At 38.7% G+C, this 22495-nt stretch overlaps 1 protein-coding gene across 1 annotated transcript; it reads left to right on the plus strand.

Annotated features, from left to right (window-relative positions):
- Positions 1 to 3881: 3881 nt before the first annotated feature.
- Positions 3882 to 20661, plus strand: LOC121073443 (pancreatic lipase-related protein 2-like). The gene is made up of 13 exons (XM_040564309.1): positions 3882 to 4061; positions 5099 to 5147; positions 6666 to 6820; positions 8345 to 8470; positions 9858 to 9992; positions 10451 to 10559; positions 11695 to 11814; positions 11896 to 12018; positions 14467 to 14582; positions 16077 to 16206; positions 17358 to 17469; positions 17952 to 18116; positions 18232 to 20661. Exons 2-13 carry the CDS (start codon positions 5099 to 5101, stop codon positions 18293 to 18295), a joined length of 1404 nt encoding a protein of 467 aa, XP_040420243.1. The 5' UTR covers positions 3882 to 4061; the 3' UTR covers positions 18296 to 20661.
- The last annotated feature ends 1834 nt before the right edge of the window (positions 20662 to 22495 follow it).

Consider the following 22495-nt stretch of genomic DNA (forward strand, 5'->3'; position numbering starts at 1 on the left):
CTTCATGCCTTAAAATACTAAATTTTCTATTTTTATCACCTTATTTAGTTTCCTATCTTGTACTTTTCAATTCAATGCATTGATCAGAATGTGCATCAAGCACAAGTTTTTAGCACTGAAATTATGAAGAATTGCCTCTCTTTTAATTCTATTTGCAACAAGTTAAGACATAACTACCAGAAGAAATTTATTATGTTTATTAAGACAAAAATTTCAGATCTTGCCTGGTGTAAATCAGCCTGTTGAATCCAATCAATGACCTACTATATCTATTTCAAATACATAGCCTAGACTCTTATAATCTGCAAGTAACTGCTGTAGACAAGCACAAACAATTACTAATCAGCTGGTTATTGGCAATTGCATCACTGTTATGTGAAAATAATAAGACGTCCTCAAGCTTGAAATCACTAATGCTTCTTGAATTCTTTCCTCTTCTAAGCTCTTCCAGGGAGAGGGATATTTTAACAAACTGAAACTATGCATATATGATTATTTTCCCCATTTTTTCCAATCTAATTTTGATGTTACTGAACTTTACCAAAAGAAAGTTAAACAGTGCTAGGACTAAAGGCAGATGCTTATCTCTGCTCTCTAACATTGACAGGGTACAGGTCTCCAGCTTTCTAGGAGCTCTAAACTGGCACTGAATTAAATATCATTGCAGCAGGGTAGTGGGACGTTTCAGTAATTCCCAGATACACCAGATAAATCCAGGACAGACCAGGCTATACAGAACTTCTTCATTTAGACTGTAAAAGGACAGACGAACCTCAAGGGAATGTTTCCTGCCATATTCTTTGTGAACCTTAATCATTGCTCACCCAGGAGTGTTTTCAGGTTGTAGGCAACCCAGCTAGAAAGCTAATAAATCAAGACATACACACTCACATATTGCTATGAGGAGAGCAAATAGGAAACAATGCTCTTAAATAACTTCTTCACTTTAATTACTGGGGCAAAACTTAGGAACATTACATTTCAAATCTTATCATAGAATGGCTTGGGTTGGAAGGGACCTTAAAAATCATCTAGTTCCAAGCCCACAATAGGGTATGCCATCTATGAAATCTCCAGGCTCACCTCAAGGAGTACAAGAAAAAATGTGGGCTTCCATCAGAGGTACAAATAAGTCACACAGCAGAGGTTAGTTTAAATGGTATTAAAATACAAAACAAGTGCAACTTAACGTATGGTGCGCTCTCTCTAGCTAAGATGTATTTTATTCTATGAGTGATCCCAATGGGATTAGCATCAATAAAGGTATTAGAAGCTGGATCATAATGAAATAACAGCAGATATAAAGAATAGTAATCCCCTCAGCAGCATATTACCTATATCAGCAGCCTGAATACATATTTCAACAGCCAAGCAGACTGGAAAGAATAGAAAAATACTTAGCGGTATTTCAGTTTTTATTCAAAAGTCTTACTTCCTTAGAGAAGCTCTTACAACTGATGCACTATTATCATTAATAATAAAAACTACTCATACATTATCCCAAACGAGTTACACACTCCACAATGTGCAGAAGTAGGTAGGTAGGTCCCTGCCCAGAAAGTTCACCCTCTGGGTTAACACGACAGGATGACAGGTGGGTTCAGTTGCAGTTGAGGAACAAGAAGACAAAAATAGCATAAGCAGCTCTGCACAATAACTTACCTGAATTATCCCTATTTCCTTTATATGTCCCTATATTTCCTTATATATCCCTATATCCTTTTCATTTCTTTTCTTTTTTCTTTTTGATAACTTATATGGAGTGCACCTCTTCACAGAATTTTCCCTCTTACAGATGTTTCAACAGAAGGGAGCTTTCAGGAGACTGCACAAAGCAGGATATGAGCTGCAGAAAGAAACTTCTACCACTTGTGGCCACTTTTTCTCTTAATAAAGCAAAAATTCATGGACAAAACTTCAAGGCAGAAAGAATCCCGTACTGATTTTGGTAATGGAAGACAAAGAGAGATGTTCATCTACTCTGGCTGAGGGGAACAAGCAGTCATTTCTCACCTCCTCTGAAACATGAGGGGAAAAAAAAAAAGAAGTCAGCTTGGAAAAAAGATGGAGGCATGAATGAGGTCTATGGAACAAACAGTATCATGAAGAAGGCAAATACAAATGTCTTTTTCGTTTTCTTCCACACTACTATCAGGGGGCATGAAATGAAGCTGGCAGTTGCACATCTCAAAACAAGCAAAAGGAGATGTTTCTTTGCACAGTGGCATGATTACAAAGTGCAACTGCTTGATACAGGATGCTGTGCATGCTAAAAGTTTGTGTGAGTTCAGGGAAAGCTTGGACAAGCTTCTATAGGATGAAAGGGCAGAACTTTCTGGCTTGCTCCTTCCTACACGGGTCCCAAAGAATACTGAAGTAGCTAACCCAGTTACAGTGATATGAGTTCTAGAAGCTGACATGGAAGTGCTGACAGCTGACAATGGTGCTGAGCTTTCCTGGTATTAGTAAACTAGTGTGAAAAACCCATTTCATGCTTGTCTGCTGGAGACAAATAAGAAGATGCCTTGTTCTCCCAGTAACCTTGCCTTCAACTCTGGCAGTGCTGTGCTGTCTCACTGACTACAAAAAGTCAAATGAATTTCACTAAATATCTACTTCATGTTCCAAGAAAAGCCTATAGAAGTTAAGCTCAACTGATGCTCAGTACTAGATAGAACAATGATTTATAAGGGCTTTACGTTTCACAAATTTGTAGCTAGGATGTGAGACAGTGATGCTGCCACCCTGGTTACCCAGGACAGTCAAGAGCCCCTAAATCTTGTAAGTGATGTGAAATCTTCACCATCAGACTGCTGTTGAGGTTCATGTTGCAGCAGACGGTTGATGTAGGTTTGGTTCCAGAAAGGCTTCTTAATGTAATGGATGATTCAATTTTCTTGAGCTCTCCAGAGAGCATATGCACCAAAATACTCTACTTATAGGTAAAATCTGTGAATCCAAATTAACAATAATAATTCATTGCGTCAACTAATAAATATTGTATCAACTATTGAATCAGCCTTTCTGAGTTTGTCTATAAATGCTTAGAGATGTGAAGACACAACATCCACTCCCTGAAATTATATCACGGATCTGAACATACCATACACTGTATCATCACAGATCTGAGCACCTGTAGTTATCACTGAATGCAGTTTAGGCCAGGATGACCTAGGGTAACTTGGGAGTAGGTTTTGTGTGTTTAAAAGCATTCCTGTCCTCTTTTCAAAGAAGAGTCAGGTAATTCATCCACTAGCAAAATTATATATGCGAGAACTATAAAATGAACAAATAACAGATGACAGTGACCATTTTTTTTATATACTTTTTTTTTTAAACCATTTTTCATCCTTGTCTCTTCTTTTTTGCTTTTTCTCAAGTAACAGATTAAACTTTGCAAACATACATGCTAGTTGATCCCTCCACACCTTAGTTGTGTGCTGGTCAACTATTCAACAGGAATTTTAAAACTTTGCTTAAGACTGTAAAATATTTAAGGCAGGGCTCAGGTCCAGGAAAGATGGTTTTGCTTTTAGAAGTTTGGTGTAGGACACAAAAGACAGACTCTGCTACAGCCTTCTGCGTGCTGCTGTCACTTGGATCCAAACCCAGCACCACATGGAGGTGGGGAGCCAAGCTGATGGTAATAACCCCGTTCGTGGTGCTGAAAGGCTGTGTGTTTGTTCACTGTTTACATCACACTTCCCAGTACTTTTTAGCTTTAAAAATAATTACCGATGATTGACAGTAACATCCTATTTGACACTTTGCATTAAGCAGGTGGAGTCCCGCAGCAACTGGTCTGAACTGGTTCCTATTATCTTAGTTGAAGCACTCCTGACACAACGAGAGCTCTTTTGGCACCAGCCAGCGATGTCCCAGATGCTGCCAGGAGCCCGAGCGCTGCGCAGCAGTGGCAGGGTGAGCATCCATCTGCCCTTTGCCTTTGTAGGGCTGGTGCAGAGCTGTCCTGCTTCGTGCCAGCCACTTCAAAGGGCTTCTGCAAGGCTTGCTGCCATCAGCTGAGGTGGACCCAAAGAACACGCTTGAGCCTTGCCAAGGTAAAATGTGAGATACTGAAGCCAAGGAAATCAGGAACTCAAATCTTGATAAGGTGCAGGGTGTTGGGTGAGTGGTGAGATGGAAGCAGGACATGCTTGAACCTGCAGTGAGTCCTACTGCAATGAATTCTTGGCTCCTAACGGGATTTTATTGACTTCAGGGGACTGTGGTGGGAGGGGATGCAGGACTTATTGGAGGATCGGAACCTGATATTAGTTTTCTAAGAATGAGCTGTCAGATTCTACAGCACATATAGCATGCACTTCTTACTTTTGTTCTCTTACTGCACACCTACTTAATACAGCGTTCAAAATACAAGTTTTAAAGTCAATCAGCATATATTTATGTCGCTGACTAATGGTACCTGAATAATTCTTCATCTTTCCTTTGAAGATAAGTTACTAGCAGTAAGACTACACTTAAAATACATTGCCTGCTTTACCTCGAAGTACCTGACTGGTTCCATTTACTCCGATGCTTACATATCAGCTGGTGATTAGGTGATCAAACAGATCAGGGCTAATAAGTGTACATGGCTGAGAGTCTTGAAGACTCAGTTTGATCTTTGCAGTACAATTTAGAAATACAAATTAAGTTTGTTCCTGGGTTCTTTTAAACATAATCACTGAATAGTAATTCTGTGAATAACTTTTCTATTAAATGATAAAAGAAATCTTACTCTGTAAAAAAATGTTGTAGCAAATCTGTTTAAAAATTCATTTGCTTGTCCATAAATTGCAGCTCTAGAGGAAAAAAAAAGCTTCTGTTTGTCAAGGTCAGGAAGACAATGTTTAAGAGATGCTAAGAGGATATACTGTATACTCACAGTATTGCCATGGCAAACAAAAGGAATGCCAAATGTATTTTCTTGAAAACTTGCTGTCTTTAACGAAATGTTGATTCTTTTGGATCCAGCTCATTATGTCTGAAGCTCTCCTGTGGTCACTATGACTCTTTTAATGGATCAAGGAAAACCCTAGGTGAATTCCAGATTCAATTTTTAATTGGGTCTGAATTGCGTTTTTATTTGCTTTAGATGTTTGCAGTCTGGATCACTACTCTTTTCCTTCTTGATGCAGCCACAGGTAAGACACACAGTTGATAAAGTCTATAAACAGTAAAAATTGTTGTATGCAATTTACACCACAATAACTATTTTTTAGAAAAAGAACATGCTTTGGAATGGATATAATAGACTTCTTCATTAGGAGTAATGAGTTCTGTCTTGTCTTTGCCATGTTTAACCTATCACTCTTTAATTCTGCAAAGGCTTTTGCAGATCACAAACAGAAAAGGAACTAGAAAGGTTTTTTAATATACAAATGGATTCTAAATTTCTCCCAGAACTGTTTTCCCCACCCACCCACAAGCATTTATGGTAGCTACAACAACTTGTAATGCCAGTCTAGGCGCTTACTCTGCACAGCACTGTGCGGAGAACAAGAAAAATAGTCCTGGTCCAAAACATCTCTTTACTGATAGGAAAGCATAGTTCAATAGGGATGGATGCATGGGGAGAAAACAAAGAGTGAAACACAATCCAGAAGTTGCCTGGAATCAGGGGAAAAACCAAACCAAACCAAAACAAAACAACCTTGAAAATGACTGAATCACTGGTGGAGTCCTTGATTGCAGCTCCACAATCAAATTTTCTCTTTCTCTGAATGTATTTCCAGCATATAATACATCAGAGTTTTGTACAGACTTACAAATAGAGTAAGCCATGGTCTGATGTATTCTGACTCCGTCACCCATCCACGGTAGCAATAGCTTCTCTTTGTTTTCAGTGTCTTTTTAATAGCCATAAAAACCTGGGATTTCACAACTATTGTGCTATAATGGTGGATAAGGCTGACATTTAATGGCAACGCCCGCATGTCATATTTACATCATTGTTGTATTAAAGTCACAACAGAAATTGGGAAATTCAGCCACAAATCATACTTCCTTAGTCTGTGCTTTGCTCTAGGCTTCCACTCAGATTTTACTCCATTGCTTCCACTAAATCCTTGATGATTAAAAAAAACAAGAGGTGGTTTACATAAGTGGTGGAGCAAGCAGTGGTGTATATTTTAATGATCGGGTGTTTTCTGTTGCTGGGTTGTTTTTTGGTTTATTTTCTTTTGTTATTTTAACTCCTTCTTTAATTCTTGCACAAGAAGTAACAATTTAGATAATCCGTGGAGCATTAGCACTAAATTGAAGAATTCTCTGAGCTGGCAGCAAAAGTTGCCAGCAAAAGCAAAAGCTCGTCAAATTCAGTTTGATCTCAATATACAGAAAGGATCAAGACTTTTTTTTCCGATAGCTATTTTAACGATATGTTTGACAAAACAAATCCTGCTTTCTCCTGAGCTCACCTAACTGAGCTCTAGGCAACGTCTGGAACAGGAATGGATCTTCAGTTTCAAGTCCCTGCTAAATGCACAAGGCATAAGAGCACAACTGAGCCCTTAATGAAAGTGGACACAGGTGCCACGCTAATCTGAACCAGCTGTTTTCCACTTCCCTGCTATAAACACTGTACTGCCAGCTTCTTGTAAAGAGGCAGCAGCCTGGCATGCTACATTCCCAGAACACTAACATTGTTCATTGTGTCCCAGGAAGGGAAGTGTGCTACGAAAGGCTTGGATGCTTTACCGATGATCCCCCTTGGTCTGGGATCCCAGGCAGAGAACTGGCAGGCTTGCCCAGCCCTCCAGCAGCTGTGAACACCAATTTCCTCCTTTACACTAGAGACAACACCATGAAATACCAAGTAAGAAACTGGTTTGCTTTAAATATTGATAGTCTACTACATAGTCAACAGATTATACGGACTGCTTCGTTCCTCCCAGGAAAGGCTCCAGTCCATATTACACATGGCAGAACCAGTCCATCCCAATTTTCTTTCATCTCATTTCTTTTTCCTCACATCAGCTCTCCGATGGGCCAGGTATAATTGCAACATCTTACTAACTTGCAGTCTTCTAACACAAGTAGTCAAAGACATTTTTGCATTTATTCTATGTACTTCTCTACAATAAGCAAATGGCCCAAATTCAGTTTCAGTTTTATCATTAAAAAGGCAGAAGTAAGACAAGTATAAAAGGAATGCTCAGTTTTGGACTCTGCGCGTCTCCAGCTGAAAAATATATTTCAGGCCCATATGCATGAATTGGGGGCGCAGTTCCTACATGATTACAGGATCCTTTTAATGATACATAATTGGTCTCAGAGGCTCTGCTCATGTGATGACCAACACTGAGCCCTAAGAGTACGTAGGTAGTTAAGAGGGAAGATTTGGAGGGAAAGTAACTGCGCACCAGAGAAGGGAAGGAAAATGGGATGAAAATTTAAAGAAAAGCTTAGAAAGGAAACCAAGAGACTAAAGAAAAAGAAAAAATGAAGAAGAGAATAACCATCCCTGTGAATTTTACTTGGACAAAAAGCAAGGAAAAATTAAGTAATTTAATGTGAAAAATGAGAAGGGCTGCTTTGTTGTTGCTGGTTTATGATAAATGAAAAAGATTTCACAGATGGGTTTGTTTGTTTGTTTTATAAATGGTAGTCACAGTGGAGACTTTTAATGATTTCTCCTCTTTGAGTCACCTCAGACATCTCTGAGTCTGTGAGCTTTCAATCTGAGTCAATCTTTCACTGGAGGTGAGATGTGCTCTAGCTAGCGTGTGGCATCCCTTTTAAGCTTACCAGGCTATAACAAAAAATAAGTGCCAGTTTTCAAAAGGAATGCATTATTCAGAATTCATTTTTGAAGAAAATAATGCCTTCCCTCTCCATAAACCCCAAAATACCTACACAGCCTTTGCTGTCAGCCTGGTGGCCTTTGTCATGCTGTCTAGACTAGCTTTAAGATAATATATGAATAAGCTTAGAATGCAAATCTTATCTTAAAGAGAAAAAAAAAAAAAGAGAAAAAAAAAGATACAGATTCAATGTCAACTGCATTATACCTCGTAGAAAACACTATTTTTTGTATTTTGGTTATGATTTTTGATAAAATCTTTTATTTATATGATGTGTTGTACCTGTATATCTCAAAGCATTGTGCAAAGGATACTGATATCATTAGTTCAATTAAATAGAAGTTGAATTTGTTGAAGCTATTTAGTGATATTCCCCAGCAAGGCAGTTTAGGACCAGGAACAAGACCCATCTCTTCAGAGCCCAGAACAAAACTATGCTCTAAATATTGGGATACTCTGCCCCATATCAAACTGTGCACTTGTACAGAGCATTCACATTGTTATTGTTGTTGTCTTGTTTGTTTGATTCAACACAGAAAATTTCTGCTTCAAATCCTTCAACTATCAAAGCTTCAAATTTTCGAGCACACAGGAAAACTCGCTTCATTATACATGGCCATCTTGGTGGAGTGGACCTCCCCTGGATATCAAACATGTGCAGGGTATGGTGTGATTACTGTCTGACAGTTGTTGTATTTGAAAGTGAAAATATCCATAGACATTCCCCATTAATTGGCTTACGAAACTTAACTTCTCTGTTTTCTTGTTAATTCTGGGAATATATGAGCAGAAAAATCCTCGGAATCAAGTTCAGTTTCAGAAAACTGCCTGCTTGTTCCTAGCTATAGAGCACTTCAGACTCCTACTTAATAGCTTTTTGCTGCATTCACCTCCACAGTGAAAGCTATAATTGATTGGTTTTTCAATTCCTTGACAATAACAAAGGAAAAAAAGGTCACTTTTTTCACCTCAGTAAAAGTTCAAAATAAACATTTCAGGTCGAGTGAGGCATTTGATCTACCAAAACTAAAATGTTTTGTTCAGCAGATTGGTTTCATTTTATTTAGGAACATGGAAAAAATGAAATTGTTTCAAAATGAAAAATCAGAAAGTTCACTTGCCAAAAGTCTCTAAGTAGAATAGTTTGTTTAAAATACTTGGATTTGTGGGCTGAGCACTTCAAGCACATGAACGTGAATTTGTGAATCTCATTAGATGATCTGAATGTATAAATTTTGAAGAATGGAGCTTGGACAATAAAAAAGAAATCACTCAATCCTCTTTTTCTAACTGGGGTAACTAAGACAAGCTGATATTCTAAAACCAGGGACAGCAGCTGGGAAGGAAAACAACTGAAACCAGCTGTTAGACGCCTTTATGCAGTGTTCAAGCCTGCCTCCAGTCTGCCTCCTTGTGTTGATTCTACAGTATTAATGGGAAAAAATGCTCTAAAATATATCCTTACCAGTCCCATAAACAAAGCAGGTGCATATAGCATCATTTTGCTATGCCACTTTCTGAGTAATGGAATGATGCAAAATCTGAGTTTCTAGGATGATATTAGAAAAACGCACTACTAGAAAGAATCCCCTAAGAGCTGTATAATTTTATTTTCTTTAAAAAAAAAATTTAAAAATCACTGGCCAAATATATATATATATATATATATATTTATATATATATATATATCCTGACGATATATCTCCAAATTATCCCCCCTTGTGTTCAACACACCACTGACAAGAATAACTACTGCATAGAGTACTCCATGGCAGCCTGCTTTCTGGCCTTGCAGACTGGTGTCTACAAGTTGCTCCACAGGCTTCTATAAAACAGTGCGCAGAGAAGACAGCAGGAGAGCAGAGGGGGAGCTCAAAAGAGCCTCGTGACGGGAGCAGCATGCCAATTCTGCAAGGGCGGGATTCAAAAATCTAAATGCACAGAACTACAATAAGAACCCCCAGGTAGAGCAAAACAAATGATTATTTGCTCATAACCTGGAAGAACTGTGCTTCACACTTGTTTCCTTCTTCTTTTCATACCCAACAGTTCATGTTTCATGTTGAAGATGTAAACTGCATTCTGATTGACTGGACAGGTGGCTCCAGTGGCTTGTACACTGAAGCAGTTAACAACGTCCGCATCGTGGGGGCTGAGCTCGTATATCTTGTGAACCTTCTCGAGGTACAAGTACCCATGGAATGTGAACACCAGCATGTAGTCTGTATGGTAAAGCCTGTGGTCAAGGTGGCATCTTTAGATTTGATGTGATGTAGTCAGAAAGTACAGATGCTCGTGATGGCCTTTTTTCTGGATGAGCCATCTGGCTGGAGACTAGGAAAATTGGCAAGGAGAGGAGCAGTAGTCAAGGGCCAACATGACTAAAATATCCCTCCATGGGCCTCACACCCTGCCTCCAGCTACAAGCGGATGGCAGCACAGAGAAGCGATTCTCCCACAGCCACCCAAAGCCACACTTTCCCCACAGAGGCTCAGCCGAGCCCAGAGTGCCAGCAGCATGTGGCCTCCTCCTCCTGCAGGAGCTGGGTGGTGGAGCACCTCCATAGCACCACAGCCACTTTATTCATACCTTATTTCCCATTTAGCACCCTTGTTTTTTCCTTTCCATACATCTTTCACAGAAAGACTACAGCTACTCTCCTGCCAATATTCACTTCATTGGCCATAGTCTTGGAGCACATGCTGCAGGGGAGGCAGGGAGACGGAAACCTGGCATTGGAAGAATAACAGGTACTGAAGCTGTTTCAGCTGCAGAAGCTTTATATTTTAATGCAACTTAAGTGAACCAGAGAGTCACTGCTACCTAACGAACACGACACAGACTGCACTATGTTGCTTTGCCATAAGTAACAGCATACAGCCAGCATGACTGCACACAAATGAAGCCATGTCCTATCCCATGCCATTTCACATCACCAGTCACAGCCCTGAGAAAGGCTGGACAGCAACAGAAAGGTTTAACTGTCCCTACTGTGGCTAAATATATGTCACTTTGCATAGATCATATTGAGTCCCTGAGAGCAAGCTGCCTATGATTTTTAGCTATATCAAAGAGCAGGAAGAAAATACCGTATCACATCTGGAATAACAGACTTGTAAATATGTTAGCAACTCATTATCATATTTGGCTTTAAAAGCCCACTCTAACATGACTTTTCAGCAGTTAAGAAGATTGAAAATCTGAAATGAAAAACTAAATACCCCTATATTTACTGTGTCAGGATGAGACAATAAATAGCTGTGGGCACCCTCAAAAGGAAGAAAGCTATTAGCTGCATAGCTACGCAGGGAGGCACAATATCATGACACACTCCCACATCACATCTGTTAAAGGCTCAGTATCTTCTGCTTTCCTTTCTCCTCCAGTCAGTTCTTTGCTTTGCATAGACATTTCTTTGACTAGGCTGTGTGCAATTTGGGGAAAATGGGATCAGAATTTTAGTGCTCTGGCCACAGGGAGAGCTCAGTGAGCCTGAAGTGGAGGACAATGTTTTCAAGCAAATTTGCTATTTCAAATAAATTTTTGACCAGATAAAAATTCTCAGACGAATATGCATGGTTAGAATAACATACCAAAATTTCACATCTTCTGCTACTATAAAACAAACAAACAAACAAACCACCTCTTCCTAGGACACTATTCCCCAGTAGTAAGTCAACCATCCGTCCAATTTTTGCTGTGTTGCCTCCAGCCACAGTTCTATTAAAACCCCACTTGTTTGGCCAGCTGTCCTACATCCACAAAATAGATTTTTATCTTAGCAATAAAGGTAGAAATTTAATGACATATAGTGTATACACATTGCGTGTGATGACAGTAAATAAGTTATTGTTTACTTAACCAGTCGCATCTCCTTTCATTGAGGTTTGGATCCAGCTGGGCCTCTTTTCCAGTATACTCCTAATAAGGTTAGGCTGGATCCTTCAGATGCAAAATTTGTTGATGTAATTCATACTCACGCTGGTCATCTCTTCTTTGACTTTGGTAAGTTTTCACGCAAGAGCCAACACATACACAAAGGCATATCAGAGAGTGATCAGCCTTCAGTCATTTTACATATTTCAGCTCCTGGGATTCTTCAGACTTGTGGCCACCTGGATTTTTACCCAAATGGTGGGAAGAAAATGCCAGGATGCAAGCAGCTTCGAGTACCTCCCACAGCTCGGGATATCAATGACCTTATGAGAGGTAAGTATATTTTAAAGAGGTAATGTGCCACTATAAGCTGTAGTCTGAAAGGCTAGTTTGCAGGCTAGGCTAAGGTAAAGCCTTTTGAATGTATACATTACTTATATACCTCAGATTTGGGGTAGGGAGAGAATGCTCAAAAATGAAAGATTTAAAGCTGTGAAATACCCATACATATATGGGTGTTTATACACCCATGGGTGTTTGTACATAATGTACATATTTATACACCCATGGGTGTTTATAAATAATATACACATGTGTGTATGTATGCGTATGCATATCAATATACTAATTAAGGAAAACTCCAGGTGGAAACCTCAGTCAAAGCATACAGACTTGTTCACCAGCCTGTTTTAAATGTCTGGCACCATGCTGGCTGCCTGACCTCTGTGGAAATTCCACGCAAAAAGGGCCAGTGAAATTCATTCAAGGATAATCCAAAAATGAGTTTTTAAAAATCTGAGCTTCCCTTCTTGCTACAAAGACATCAGTCCCAGTATTACCGGGGTCAGACATACTCATCCATGCCATTAGCAGCTTTAGTGTCTTCAAAGGGAACGGCACAAGGTTAAAAATACAGAAGATGATAAAATGACTGCTGCACTAGTAGTTCATGTTCTTCAAAGAAAGCTGGGCAGTTAATAAGAATTATCCTGGGATTGAGCCCAACAGATACCCCAAATCCTGCCTTCTGGTCCTACCCTACAGAAATAAGAACATATGTTATTCACAGCTAAATGTTTTGAAATCCCTACCACTACTTAAGTAACTGGTTTTCATAAATGCTCTGTATCAGGACTGGTTTGAGAACTTAGTAACCCAAGACTGAAAGCTGGCTACACGCAGAATCATTTGGAACCAAAACACCTTCAAGACTGACAACAGAAAAATGTCTCAGTTTTCAGCAAAAATTACGTATTTTCCACAGATATTTCACTAGGCTGCTTGCAATGTTTTGTGGTAAAAAACAAGCCCAGCTCTTCTGAACACAAGCAGATGGAGTGGGTTTTTCATGCAGCTTCTAAAAATAGAGACAGCCTTAACTCCTGCCTCTTGTTTAAACCTTGCTTTGTACTTATCTCTTCTGCTTGATAATATTTACATTTATGTAGTGCTTTTATGTAAAAAAAAAAAAAAAAGCTTTAGAAATGCTATTTAGTAACTTCTTTCTACAACTTTTGATGCAGGAAGGAGATGAGTATTATATTCCCATTGTATAGATGTCAAGTGAATTTGGCACTAGCACAAAGTAAGCCAACTCTGAGAGCTGGGAGTTTTAAAGTTAAAAGCACAGACCCTTCTGAATCAGATTTAAAGACAGAACTATAAAGAAAATGTACTCAGGAAGCCTTGATGACCTGGATTGTTTTCAAGAAACACAGACAAAAATACTCTTCAGGGTTTTTTTTCTTTGTTTTTTTTTTTTTTTTTTTTTTTTCCCTACGTAAAGAGCAATGTGTATCGACTGGTCAATATCAACCGGTCTATCTTTAAGATGCATAAATATTGATGTATAACTATAGGTGAAATTCTGATTTCACTAAAAGCTGTGCCAGCTTGCAATTACTTCAGTGCCTCCAAGACATCACCCTATAATCAGGCGAGGTCCCCCGACCCTGAAGCACAGTGGAGCCTGCTTTTATAGCCTAATGTTGGTGTGTTTGATAAAGGAGAGGCTTTGGAACTCATAAAGACAATGCTTGTAACAAGGGACCTGTAAATATAACACAAATTGCACTTTCTTCTTCCCTGCACTGCCTGCTTAGGAATTTCACTCTGAGGGCAAAATGCACTTGTTTAGAATAATTCTAACAAAATCAAGGACACACTGCCAAACATCTTGCTTTTCAGAGCATTTCACAGAATCACCAATGTCAAATGACCGCAGATTTTCTAGAGCTTAAAAACACTGAAAGCCACTGAAGTTAAAATAATTACTACAATTTTCTTTAATTCTAGAAGTGAGTGGAAACTGTGGTTTTACAAAATACCACATTGTGATAATGGTAAGCAAACGAAAACTACTTCACAGTAACTACTATATGCTTTGCAAATGCCGCAACTATGAATTTGGCTAACCGCTCCCCTCTTCTCGTGCTAAAGTAAAAGCAGTCAAGGGTGCACAGAGCAGGACTGGAGGCTGCTTGGAGGCTGCCAGGTGCATCTCCACCTCTGTGAGCTTCTTTATGGGCACAGGGACACACATGGGCAGTACCTAGCTCTTCCCCATCAAAAATATTTTTGTAGTTGCAAGTGTGCTTTTTACCATAAAACCAAATAATTCACACTTTAAACATCATTTAATTGTTACTGTTTTTTAATCCAAGACTTCACTGTATGTACAAATGCTTTTGAGGGAGGATAAAAGACCCACATTTCCTGTTTTGGCATGGACTTTATGGTTAATGTATTGCTCTAATCTTTTTTGTGTGGGCTTTTTCCTAGCATATAGATCTATTGGATGTGGACATAAAAGAAGCCTCCGGTATTATGCTGAAAGTATTATCACCCCAAATGGATTTCTTGGCTACCAGTGTGAAACATACCGAGATTTTATATTGGTAAGTATCAGGGTACATGTTTATGAAGTGGGTAAGGTTATCCCTTCAGCCCTCCTTCTCTTAAATTCCGGGACCATTTCTGCACTCTAAATGATAGGATAGAGGATGGCTCTGCAGACCCACTGGCTGCCCTCCCTCTTGATCACAGGCAGAAAATGGGCAAAATGTGAAAGCAGCAAACCCTTAGAAAGATCTGGGAGAAAATGAAGACAGTACATATACACACAGCTGGGTTCACCCTCTGCATAGGTCAGCAGCAAGGGACATGGTCTGGCTGAAGGACGTCCATTTAAACCAGTGTCTTATAAACCTGGTGGAACCCATCATCAAGAGGATGGCTGATGGATTTCGTACATGTTTAAACATCTGTATAAGCAATAAGGAGCCACGGTATTTAGAGCAGGGGAGACAAATATTTATACAGCGCAGCAGTGCTCCCACATAAAACAACCCTCAAGTGCCACAAGAAAGAAGGCAGCAGAATGTCCTGGTGTTTCATGCCTGACATAACTAGGAAGCCAGGACTGGATTTGCTTCTATTGACTCACAAAAGGAAGGATTGCAGTACTGCAGTGTTGTGGTTTAACCCAGCAGGCAGCTCAGCACCACACAGCCCTTCGCTCACCCTCCTCCTGCAGTGTGTTATTGTGGGGTGTTATCAGCATTGCTCTCATCCTAAGTCCAAACCTCAGCACCACGACAGCTACTAGGAAGAAAACTAACTCTATCCCAGGTGAAACCAGGACATGCTGAAAAGTTGTTATTGCCTGTAGTGATTCTGCCACATAACTTGAAAGTCTGATGTAATTCAGGTCTTGAATGAAAACCAGAACCCTGTGCAATTTAGTGATGAGGGGGAAATGATTTTGTCAATTGAAGAATAATAACTGATGATGTTCATTTAGCCTTTCATTCATCTGATGCCTAAACAGCCAAGGATCCACAGATGCCACAGATGCAGAACTTCCTCATTATCAAAATTGAACTCTCCAAATATTGCAAAACCTTTTTTTTCTCCAACTGAAATTGAATCCCTTCACTGAAAATATACATGCTTAGTATTTTTTTAATAGACAACAAGACCATTCAATATTCAATCTACACAGATTAATTTCCACATACCAAAGTGACGCCCCAAGCTTTATTATTCCTATGCTTAAATATCTTATCTGTATTTTACAGGTCAGGTAGTAAGGTGCAGCATACATTTACATATTTATTCATGGTCTCTGCAGGAACAAAAAGAGTTAGGCCAGATTTTAACCTTTTTGTTTTCTGTTTTTTCACCAGAAGAAATAAGCAGACTGACCATCTCAACTCCTTTTGCCACCACTCTTTTAAATACTGAAGATATGAACTCAGAAACAAATACCTTTTCAAAAAAGAAGAGAGAGAGAGAGGGAGAGAGAGAAAGCTGAAATATCCTAATTTATTGTAATTTAAGAATTGAGATTAAAATAGATAACATCTTGTAACAAACTTATTTTCCTCCAGGGAGCATGCTTCCCATGCCGAAAGGAAGGATGCCCGCTTATGGGTCATTATGCCGACGTGTTTCCTTATAAAACTGAGAAAGAACAGCAGAAGGTTTATTTAAACACAGGGGCCCGCCCCCCATATTCTCGTAAGTACTGGTTTTGGGTGATGAATTTAAAGTGGCAACAAAGTCTATATGAACAAATACCTTATACTTCTACAGAAATCAACTCAAGTAAGAGGTGCTCATGGAATTTCATGTCTGTTAGGAATATGGAATATCAGCATTATCTGGGAAGGGCTGAGATAATTATAGAATTGATGCTGATATGTGACTTAAAAACTCTGCTAAATTTTGTTAACTACATGATGGCTTCAAAAGCTCTATAAAGCTGAAGGTGGGAGGAATTATATGCTGAAAGTGCAAGATTTCAAGTAAAGCTGCACTGCTGTCATTGACAAAAATCTATAAAACTAGATCATTTTAGGGTATTTTTGCAAAGTTCATCAAGTCACGATGACGGGGAATAATAAGTATAAGCATAGTTTTAAATGTGATTAATGTAGAAGCAGACAAAGAAATGGGAAATAAGGAAATTTGTAAATAAAATGTAATCTATTCTGGATGATGAATTGCAATGGCAATGAATCAGATACGGTCTTTGAGGACATCATTCGCTAGCACTAGAATATGAAAGAAAAACTAGGTATAAAAAATATTTATATCTCATCTTGGGAAAAGCACGAAGCAGAAAAATGAATTTGAGTGCAGAGAAATTATTCATTTCTTAAATCTGAATGAATACATTAATTTCAACATCCACATTGTTGAGTTTATAGAAACCATACCCTGAGGTGGGTGAAGAGACTATCCTTTTAATAGCCCAAATTAAAGCCAGTACAAAACATTTCCAAACCTGGTAACTTGAAATCAATATGCACTACTCATGAGACACCCCGCCACACCCAAATTTCTCATAACTGTAACTACAAAATGAAAACTGAGGCCAAGCGGAAGAGCAAAGCACAGTGTTGCCCACGGCAGATTAAATACTCCACATGGCCAGAAGGCCAACAGAGATTGGATCTGGTTGGCATCTGTGATTTAGACCACTGTCAAGGAAATTAAAATTACTAGAATCACACAGAACTTATATTTCCCTTAATAGTAAGAGCGGCATTTTGTTTGCTTACAAGCACATCTGTGCAATCCTCTCCTCTCCCTGAAAGGCATTGAAACATAGGTTTCAATGATTGTAAAGAGATTTCTTTCCCTCGTATTTCATTTTATTTTCAAAGGCTGGCGAAAAGAGATATGTGTCAGAGTATCTGCAACAGAAACCATGAAGGGAAATATAGATGTAGCCTTGACTGGTACTAATGGGATCAGGAGAAAATATACAATTGACAAGTAAGTATACCATCACTGTTGAAAAAATTGTTATACTGAATTTGTAATGTCTCTTTTTACATGTCTCATCTTGTTCTTTGTGATCCGTGATCTACACTGGTCATAAAAACAGGTAATACGTGGTCAAAGTTCCTCATGCTACAGACTGTGGTCAAAATGTGCTTGCTGGTCTCTATAGCTCTGTGCTTTCTTTTCAGACAAAGGTTGGTATAGCGAAGTGGGCAAGAGCAAAGAGCTCTGGGGCTTGATAGTAGGCTACTTCTGGTCTCAGGCATGTCATTTGGAAATCTTCTTTAAGATGACAAAGAGACGAATGATGCATAATTGTGTGATCATTCCCTCCCCTAGGGAATGTACACCAGCAGGGAAGTTGCATGTTTCTTATGAACCATGCCAGAGTCTGGCATTGTGGCCCACTCAGCCTAGCCTTTTCCAGTAAACGTGGATTTATATTTCATCTATATGCTTTTCTTTTTTGGCAGGGGAACTTTCAAGCCAGGCAATACATACTTGAACTATATCGATACAGAAATTTCTGGGAACATTTCAAAAGTCGAGTTTCTCTGGAAGAAGCATCTAGGTCAGGTACACAGAGGCTGCATGGGAGCTGATGAAGTCACTGTAATATCTGGGGAAGATGGAAATGTGTGAGTATACAGCCTAATTGTGTTCCATGCTGTGACTCGGGGGGTAGGGGTGGGGAATAGAAAAATATGCCATTATGCTGAAGATTGTTTTCTTAAACTTTTCTCTTGTTGCCAGGTCTGTGTTCTGTGGCCACGGGTCTGTGCAGCCGAACAAATGGCAAACCCTGATGCCTTGCTAGGGCTGGGAGAGGAATGCCACAGCTGTCTGCCCTCTGCAAGAGTTTGCTTCTTCAGCCAAACTGCTGGCAAGGCTCCTCCAAGAGAAATGGACAATTTTTCCAGCCTACTACTAAAGCTCTATTTCTAAATCGGTGCTGTCAGCTTGTATCCAAACAGGGGAGCTACAGTTCTGTGAATTCTAGTTACAGCCACAGCTAACAGGCATTTTACCAGCTATACAATCACATGGTTTGGTTGTATTGCAAATTCAAGGAGGACAATACTAAAATAGGTTAAAAACAAAACAACGACAACAACAAACACAGCATAGACAGACAAATCCTTTAACTGTGCCTGCTTGATTGTTCAGGAAAAGGACACCTTCATGCTTTCTGGAGCATCTTATTCTATGTGAGGATTCTGACAAATAATTTTAATATAAAAATATTCAGAGTTTTAATGGCATTGAGTGACACCTGCTTTTCGTTCCTGAAGAATGTATTTAAACAACATTTTAGCAACACATCCAAAAGACTGTTTAGCAGCTGGGACTGCATACCAAGTTGTACCCTGAGAAACTCAATCATCAAAGTCCACCTTATGTCAAGCAGGACAACTTAATGCACAGCAGAATATTTGATTGTTGCCTTTTTCATTGACTTGCTGTGTTCAGCTCTGCTGAACATTGGGTGAGCTGGGACTCTCTCTGTACCTGAAATGGGTACCTTCTTTATCAAGATAATGTTGTGCAATTGAAGATATTAAATTTTCTGTCAGCCTTCAAAATAATAATTTTCCCTTTGCCATTGAAGCTGAATTTTCCACCTGCATCTTGCTTTTCTAAAACCAGAAAACCTTTAAGACCTCCCATAATTTCAGGAAAAGTATCTTAGAAAAATATTTAGGATCATGGTTATTTTCCCAGTATAAAGAACTTAATATGCCCCTTTCTGAGATACAAAACTTTTCCCCACAAAAATTCTGATGATGCTTAAGTTGGGCCTCAGCTTCAGTATTTTCATTATTGTAGCATTGCCCCAGACCATTTGGGAGTATTTTGATAACACTATTTAGCAAAATCAGGCTACCAGACTGTTTTTGTTTCAGTGGAAGTTCACCACAAAAATCCTTTTGGATTTTATTGCTCACTGTGGTCTAAGGAACACAGCGAATATTTAAACCTAATATGAGGTTTATCATTTGGGCACAGAAATCCGATGTGGGAATCATGTTGGCCAACTCTGATCTGTTCCATCCTAATAACTAGCTATTCCAGAATACTTCCAATGAGGTTCACCAGAAACACCGTTGATGAGATGAGTTACACAAGGCTAAACATGAGTGATGAACAGGTGTGTTATAAATTATGCAGCAATAATTTTGAGATATCAGAATCCAGTCAGTTCCCATGAAGTTTGCCAGAGGAGATTGCTTAGGATATTTGAATCGAAGTTCACAAATCTGTCCACTTTCACGGGCTCCCTGCTTTGGTATGTTTACCACCTCCACCCACATGAGGAATAGGATCCAGAAACCTTCCCAAGCATGGAATTCATTCCCCAGAGAAGTATAAACCAAAGCCCTGGGTACATGCACATATTTGGGAAATACCTATAGTTAGGAATTACACTATCTTGGCCATCTGTCATAAATCAGGCATGGCTCTCTGCCTCAGAGTTGCACAAATTAAGCAGATGGAGGGAGGGGGAAAGGAATACTTACTATTCTGTTCATGCACTCAGGTCCTTAAGCAAAAGAAACGTAAATATTTTTCTTGGGGACTCAAAAAATGTGTTTAGCAGGGCCAGGAAGTGCATTATCTGATTTAATGACATAAGGAATCAGGGTGAACAGGATAATGTGGGCCATGGCTTCTCACTGAAAGAAACATCACCCTGTTGAATTCAGGAGTTTGTAAAGCACAAACCCTTTCCCTTCTGTCTCCATATTTGGCTGTGTCTTCCTTGCAATTTTGAACATTAATTTGATGTTTTTATGAATCATAAATCATAAAATTCTTCCCTTCAAAAATACAAACTTTCATTTTGTTTAATTTTTAGCTGTTGATTTCAACAGCTTTCTGATGAAATATAGCAACTCACATGAGCTGATAACATCTGCTATAAGCTGATTAGGCCCCTTAAAAATAGGTGTTTCCTCACCCAATCAGTACGGCTAAGAATAAAATATTGTGTTACTTTCTACCCCTTCTCTTGTCCCACTTTGTGTTTATATTATATACTCTTTCTCGAGTTAATTTTCACTCTTTGGTATGGTAAATATCAGCACCGCACATTTTTGCTAAGACATCTATAAACAGAGCAGAAAACAGAGGAGGTTTATTTTTATGAACTACAGGTGAAAAAATATTGAAAGCAGCTGTGTGTTGCTGGTTTAGTTTAGTATTTAAGCTTTTTTTTTCCTCCTGTTTCTCTTTGTAATTAAAAATCAAAATTATTACTTGGTATGGAAAATTTGGATTCTATCACTTTGTGTTATTGGAGCCAGTCCATAAAATGCAAGGGTTTGATATTTCACAAGATACTATGCCTTTGACAATGACTGGAAGAGGTAATAGCTTCATGTCTTCACAACAACATAAGCAAGATTGTTATAACAACTTAAGTTGCATCTTTGAAATGTCATAAGATGTACTTTTTGAAGTGTTTGGATGTCAAATTGAAAAGTAGACTTCTTTTTAATCAAATGTGCTTTGTTTGTCTAGGATTTCTAAGGATGTATGATGATATCCATTCAGTCTTTTAAATTATTTAAATATTCTGTAATACTGAGAGTGCTTCAGAGTTACAACAAAAATTTCATTTAATTCTCCTTAAGCATTTGTTCACTACAAAAACAATGCCAAGGTAAACTACTAACAAACCATCATAAGGCATTCCACCTCAGTCCCTGCTCTCTCTCAAAACACACTTTTGGCAAGGGGGTAAGGTCAAACAAACCAACAAACCTCTTAGATCTTTTATAGAATAAAGAAACAGCAATAAAAGGTAGTGCACAATACTAACCCTCTGCTCCACTTACATCATCTGCATTTGCCTTATATGTAGCATCAGAAACAATAATTTTAGCAGAAACAGTATGCTTTTCAAGAAGTGCTGAAAACAAGAACCATTTGTATCAGAGTTCTCTGGTAGCAGGAATAAAATGGAAACATAGAATCATTTAGGTTGGGAAAGACTTCAAGATCATCAAGTCCAACCATCCACCTAACGCTACAAGTCCACAGCTAAACCATGTCCCTAAGTGCCACATCCACAGATGTTTTAATTACCTCTGGGGATGGCATCACCTCCCTGGACAGCCTGTTCCAATGCTTAACCACCCTTTCCATCAAGAAATTCTTCCAGATATCCAAAATAAACCTCCCCTGGTGCAACTTGAGGTTGTTACCTCTCTTCCTCTTTTGCAAGCACAGCAAAAAGTGTGCTTTCCTCTTTCAAAAAAAATGCAGTGTATCAAAAAGTCCCTCATAAATATTTGTGGCCCAGAACAAAAAGCAAAAGAATAATTAATGAGAACTATTAGGTGAAGACCTCGATGCTTTGTTTATACAGTCATCTCTCTTCCCACTTTTGATCCTATCTATTTTATTTCTCTGACTATTCAGATTTTTTCACACTATTTTAATACCCTAGAATGTGTTGATAAAATCCTTGAAAATGAACCACAAATTTGCAGGAAATAAATAACCACTTTGTTCAAGAAGTCCTTCTGGTCTTTCATCTTTGTTAGAGAAGAAGCTTGACACGTCTCTTACACAGAAAGCCTCCCCAATGCCTACATCCTGCCTTTAAAACTATCTGCTTTCTGATTACATCATTTTATAGCCCAGTCACTTGCCAGAATCTTTACTTACAGAAACGCCATGGGAAATTTCTTAAATTTCTCCATGAATAAAAAATACATCATGCTTTTTTCTTTTTTCCTTTTTTCCCCTAGATAATCCGCAAGATCTCTATTTTACTTGCTTTCACATGATTTTATCATCAGTTTTTTTTTCTCTCTTCAGGCTTGCTTTTCCCCAAGAAAAGATAACTCAATTATTTTCTATATAGTTGTATGTCGATACATTTTTTTCTGATTTCTCTCTTTGCTTTTAATTTAGGTTAGAGTTTTTGTCTTTGGCATACCAGAAATGAGTGAATGATTACAGTGGCACAGTGCCTGAGAATTTACATCCTAAGGGGACTTTTTTTTGC

The sequence above is a fragment of the Cygnus olor genome, chromosome 7 (genome assembly GCF_009769625.2).
Source record: "Cygnus olor isolate bCygOlo1 chromosome 7, bCygOlo1.pri.v2, whole genome shotgun sequence".
Lineage (NCBI taxonomy): Eukaryota > Metazoa > Chordata > Aves > Anseriformes > Anatidae > Cygnus > Cygnus olor.

Coding starts and splice junctions, on each gene's coding strand:
- LOC121073443 (XM_040564309.1), top strand. CDS start 5,099: ATGTTTGCAGTCTGGATCACTACTCTTTTCCTTCTTGATGCAGCCACA. Junction 6,821..8,344: donor ACAACACCATGAAATACCAA/GTAAGAAACTGG, acceptor GATTCAACACAG/AAAATTTCTGCTTCAAATCC. Junction 9,993..10,450: donor ATCTTGTGAACCTTCTCGAG/GTACAAGTACCC, acceptor CATCTTTCACAG/AAAGACTACAGCTACTCTCC.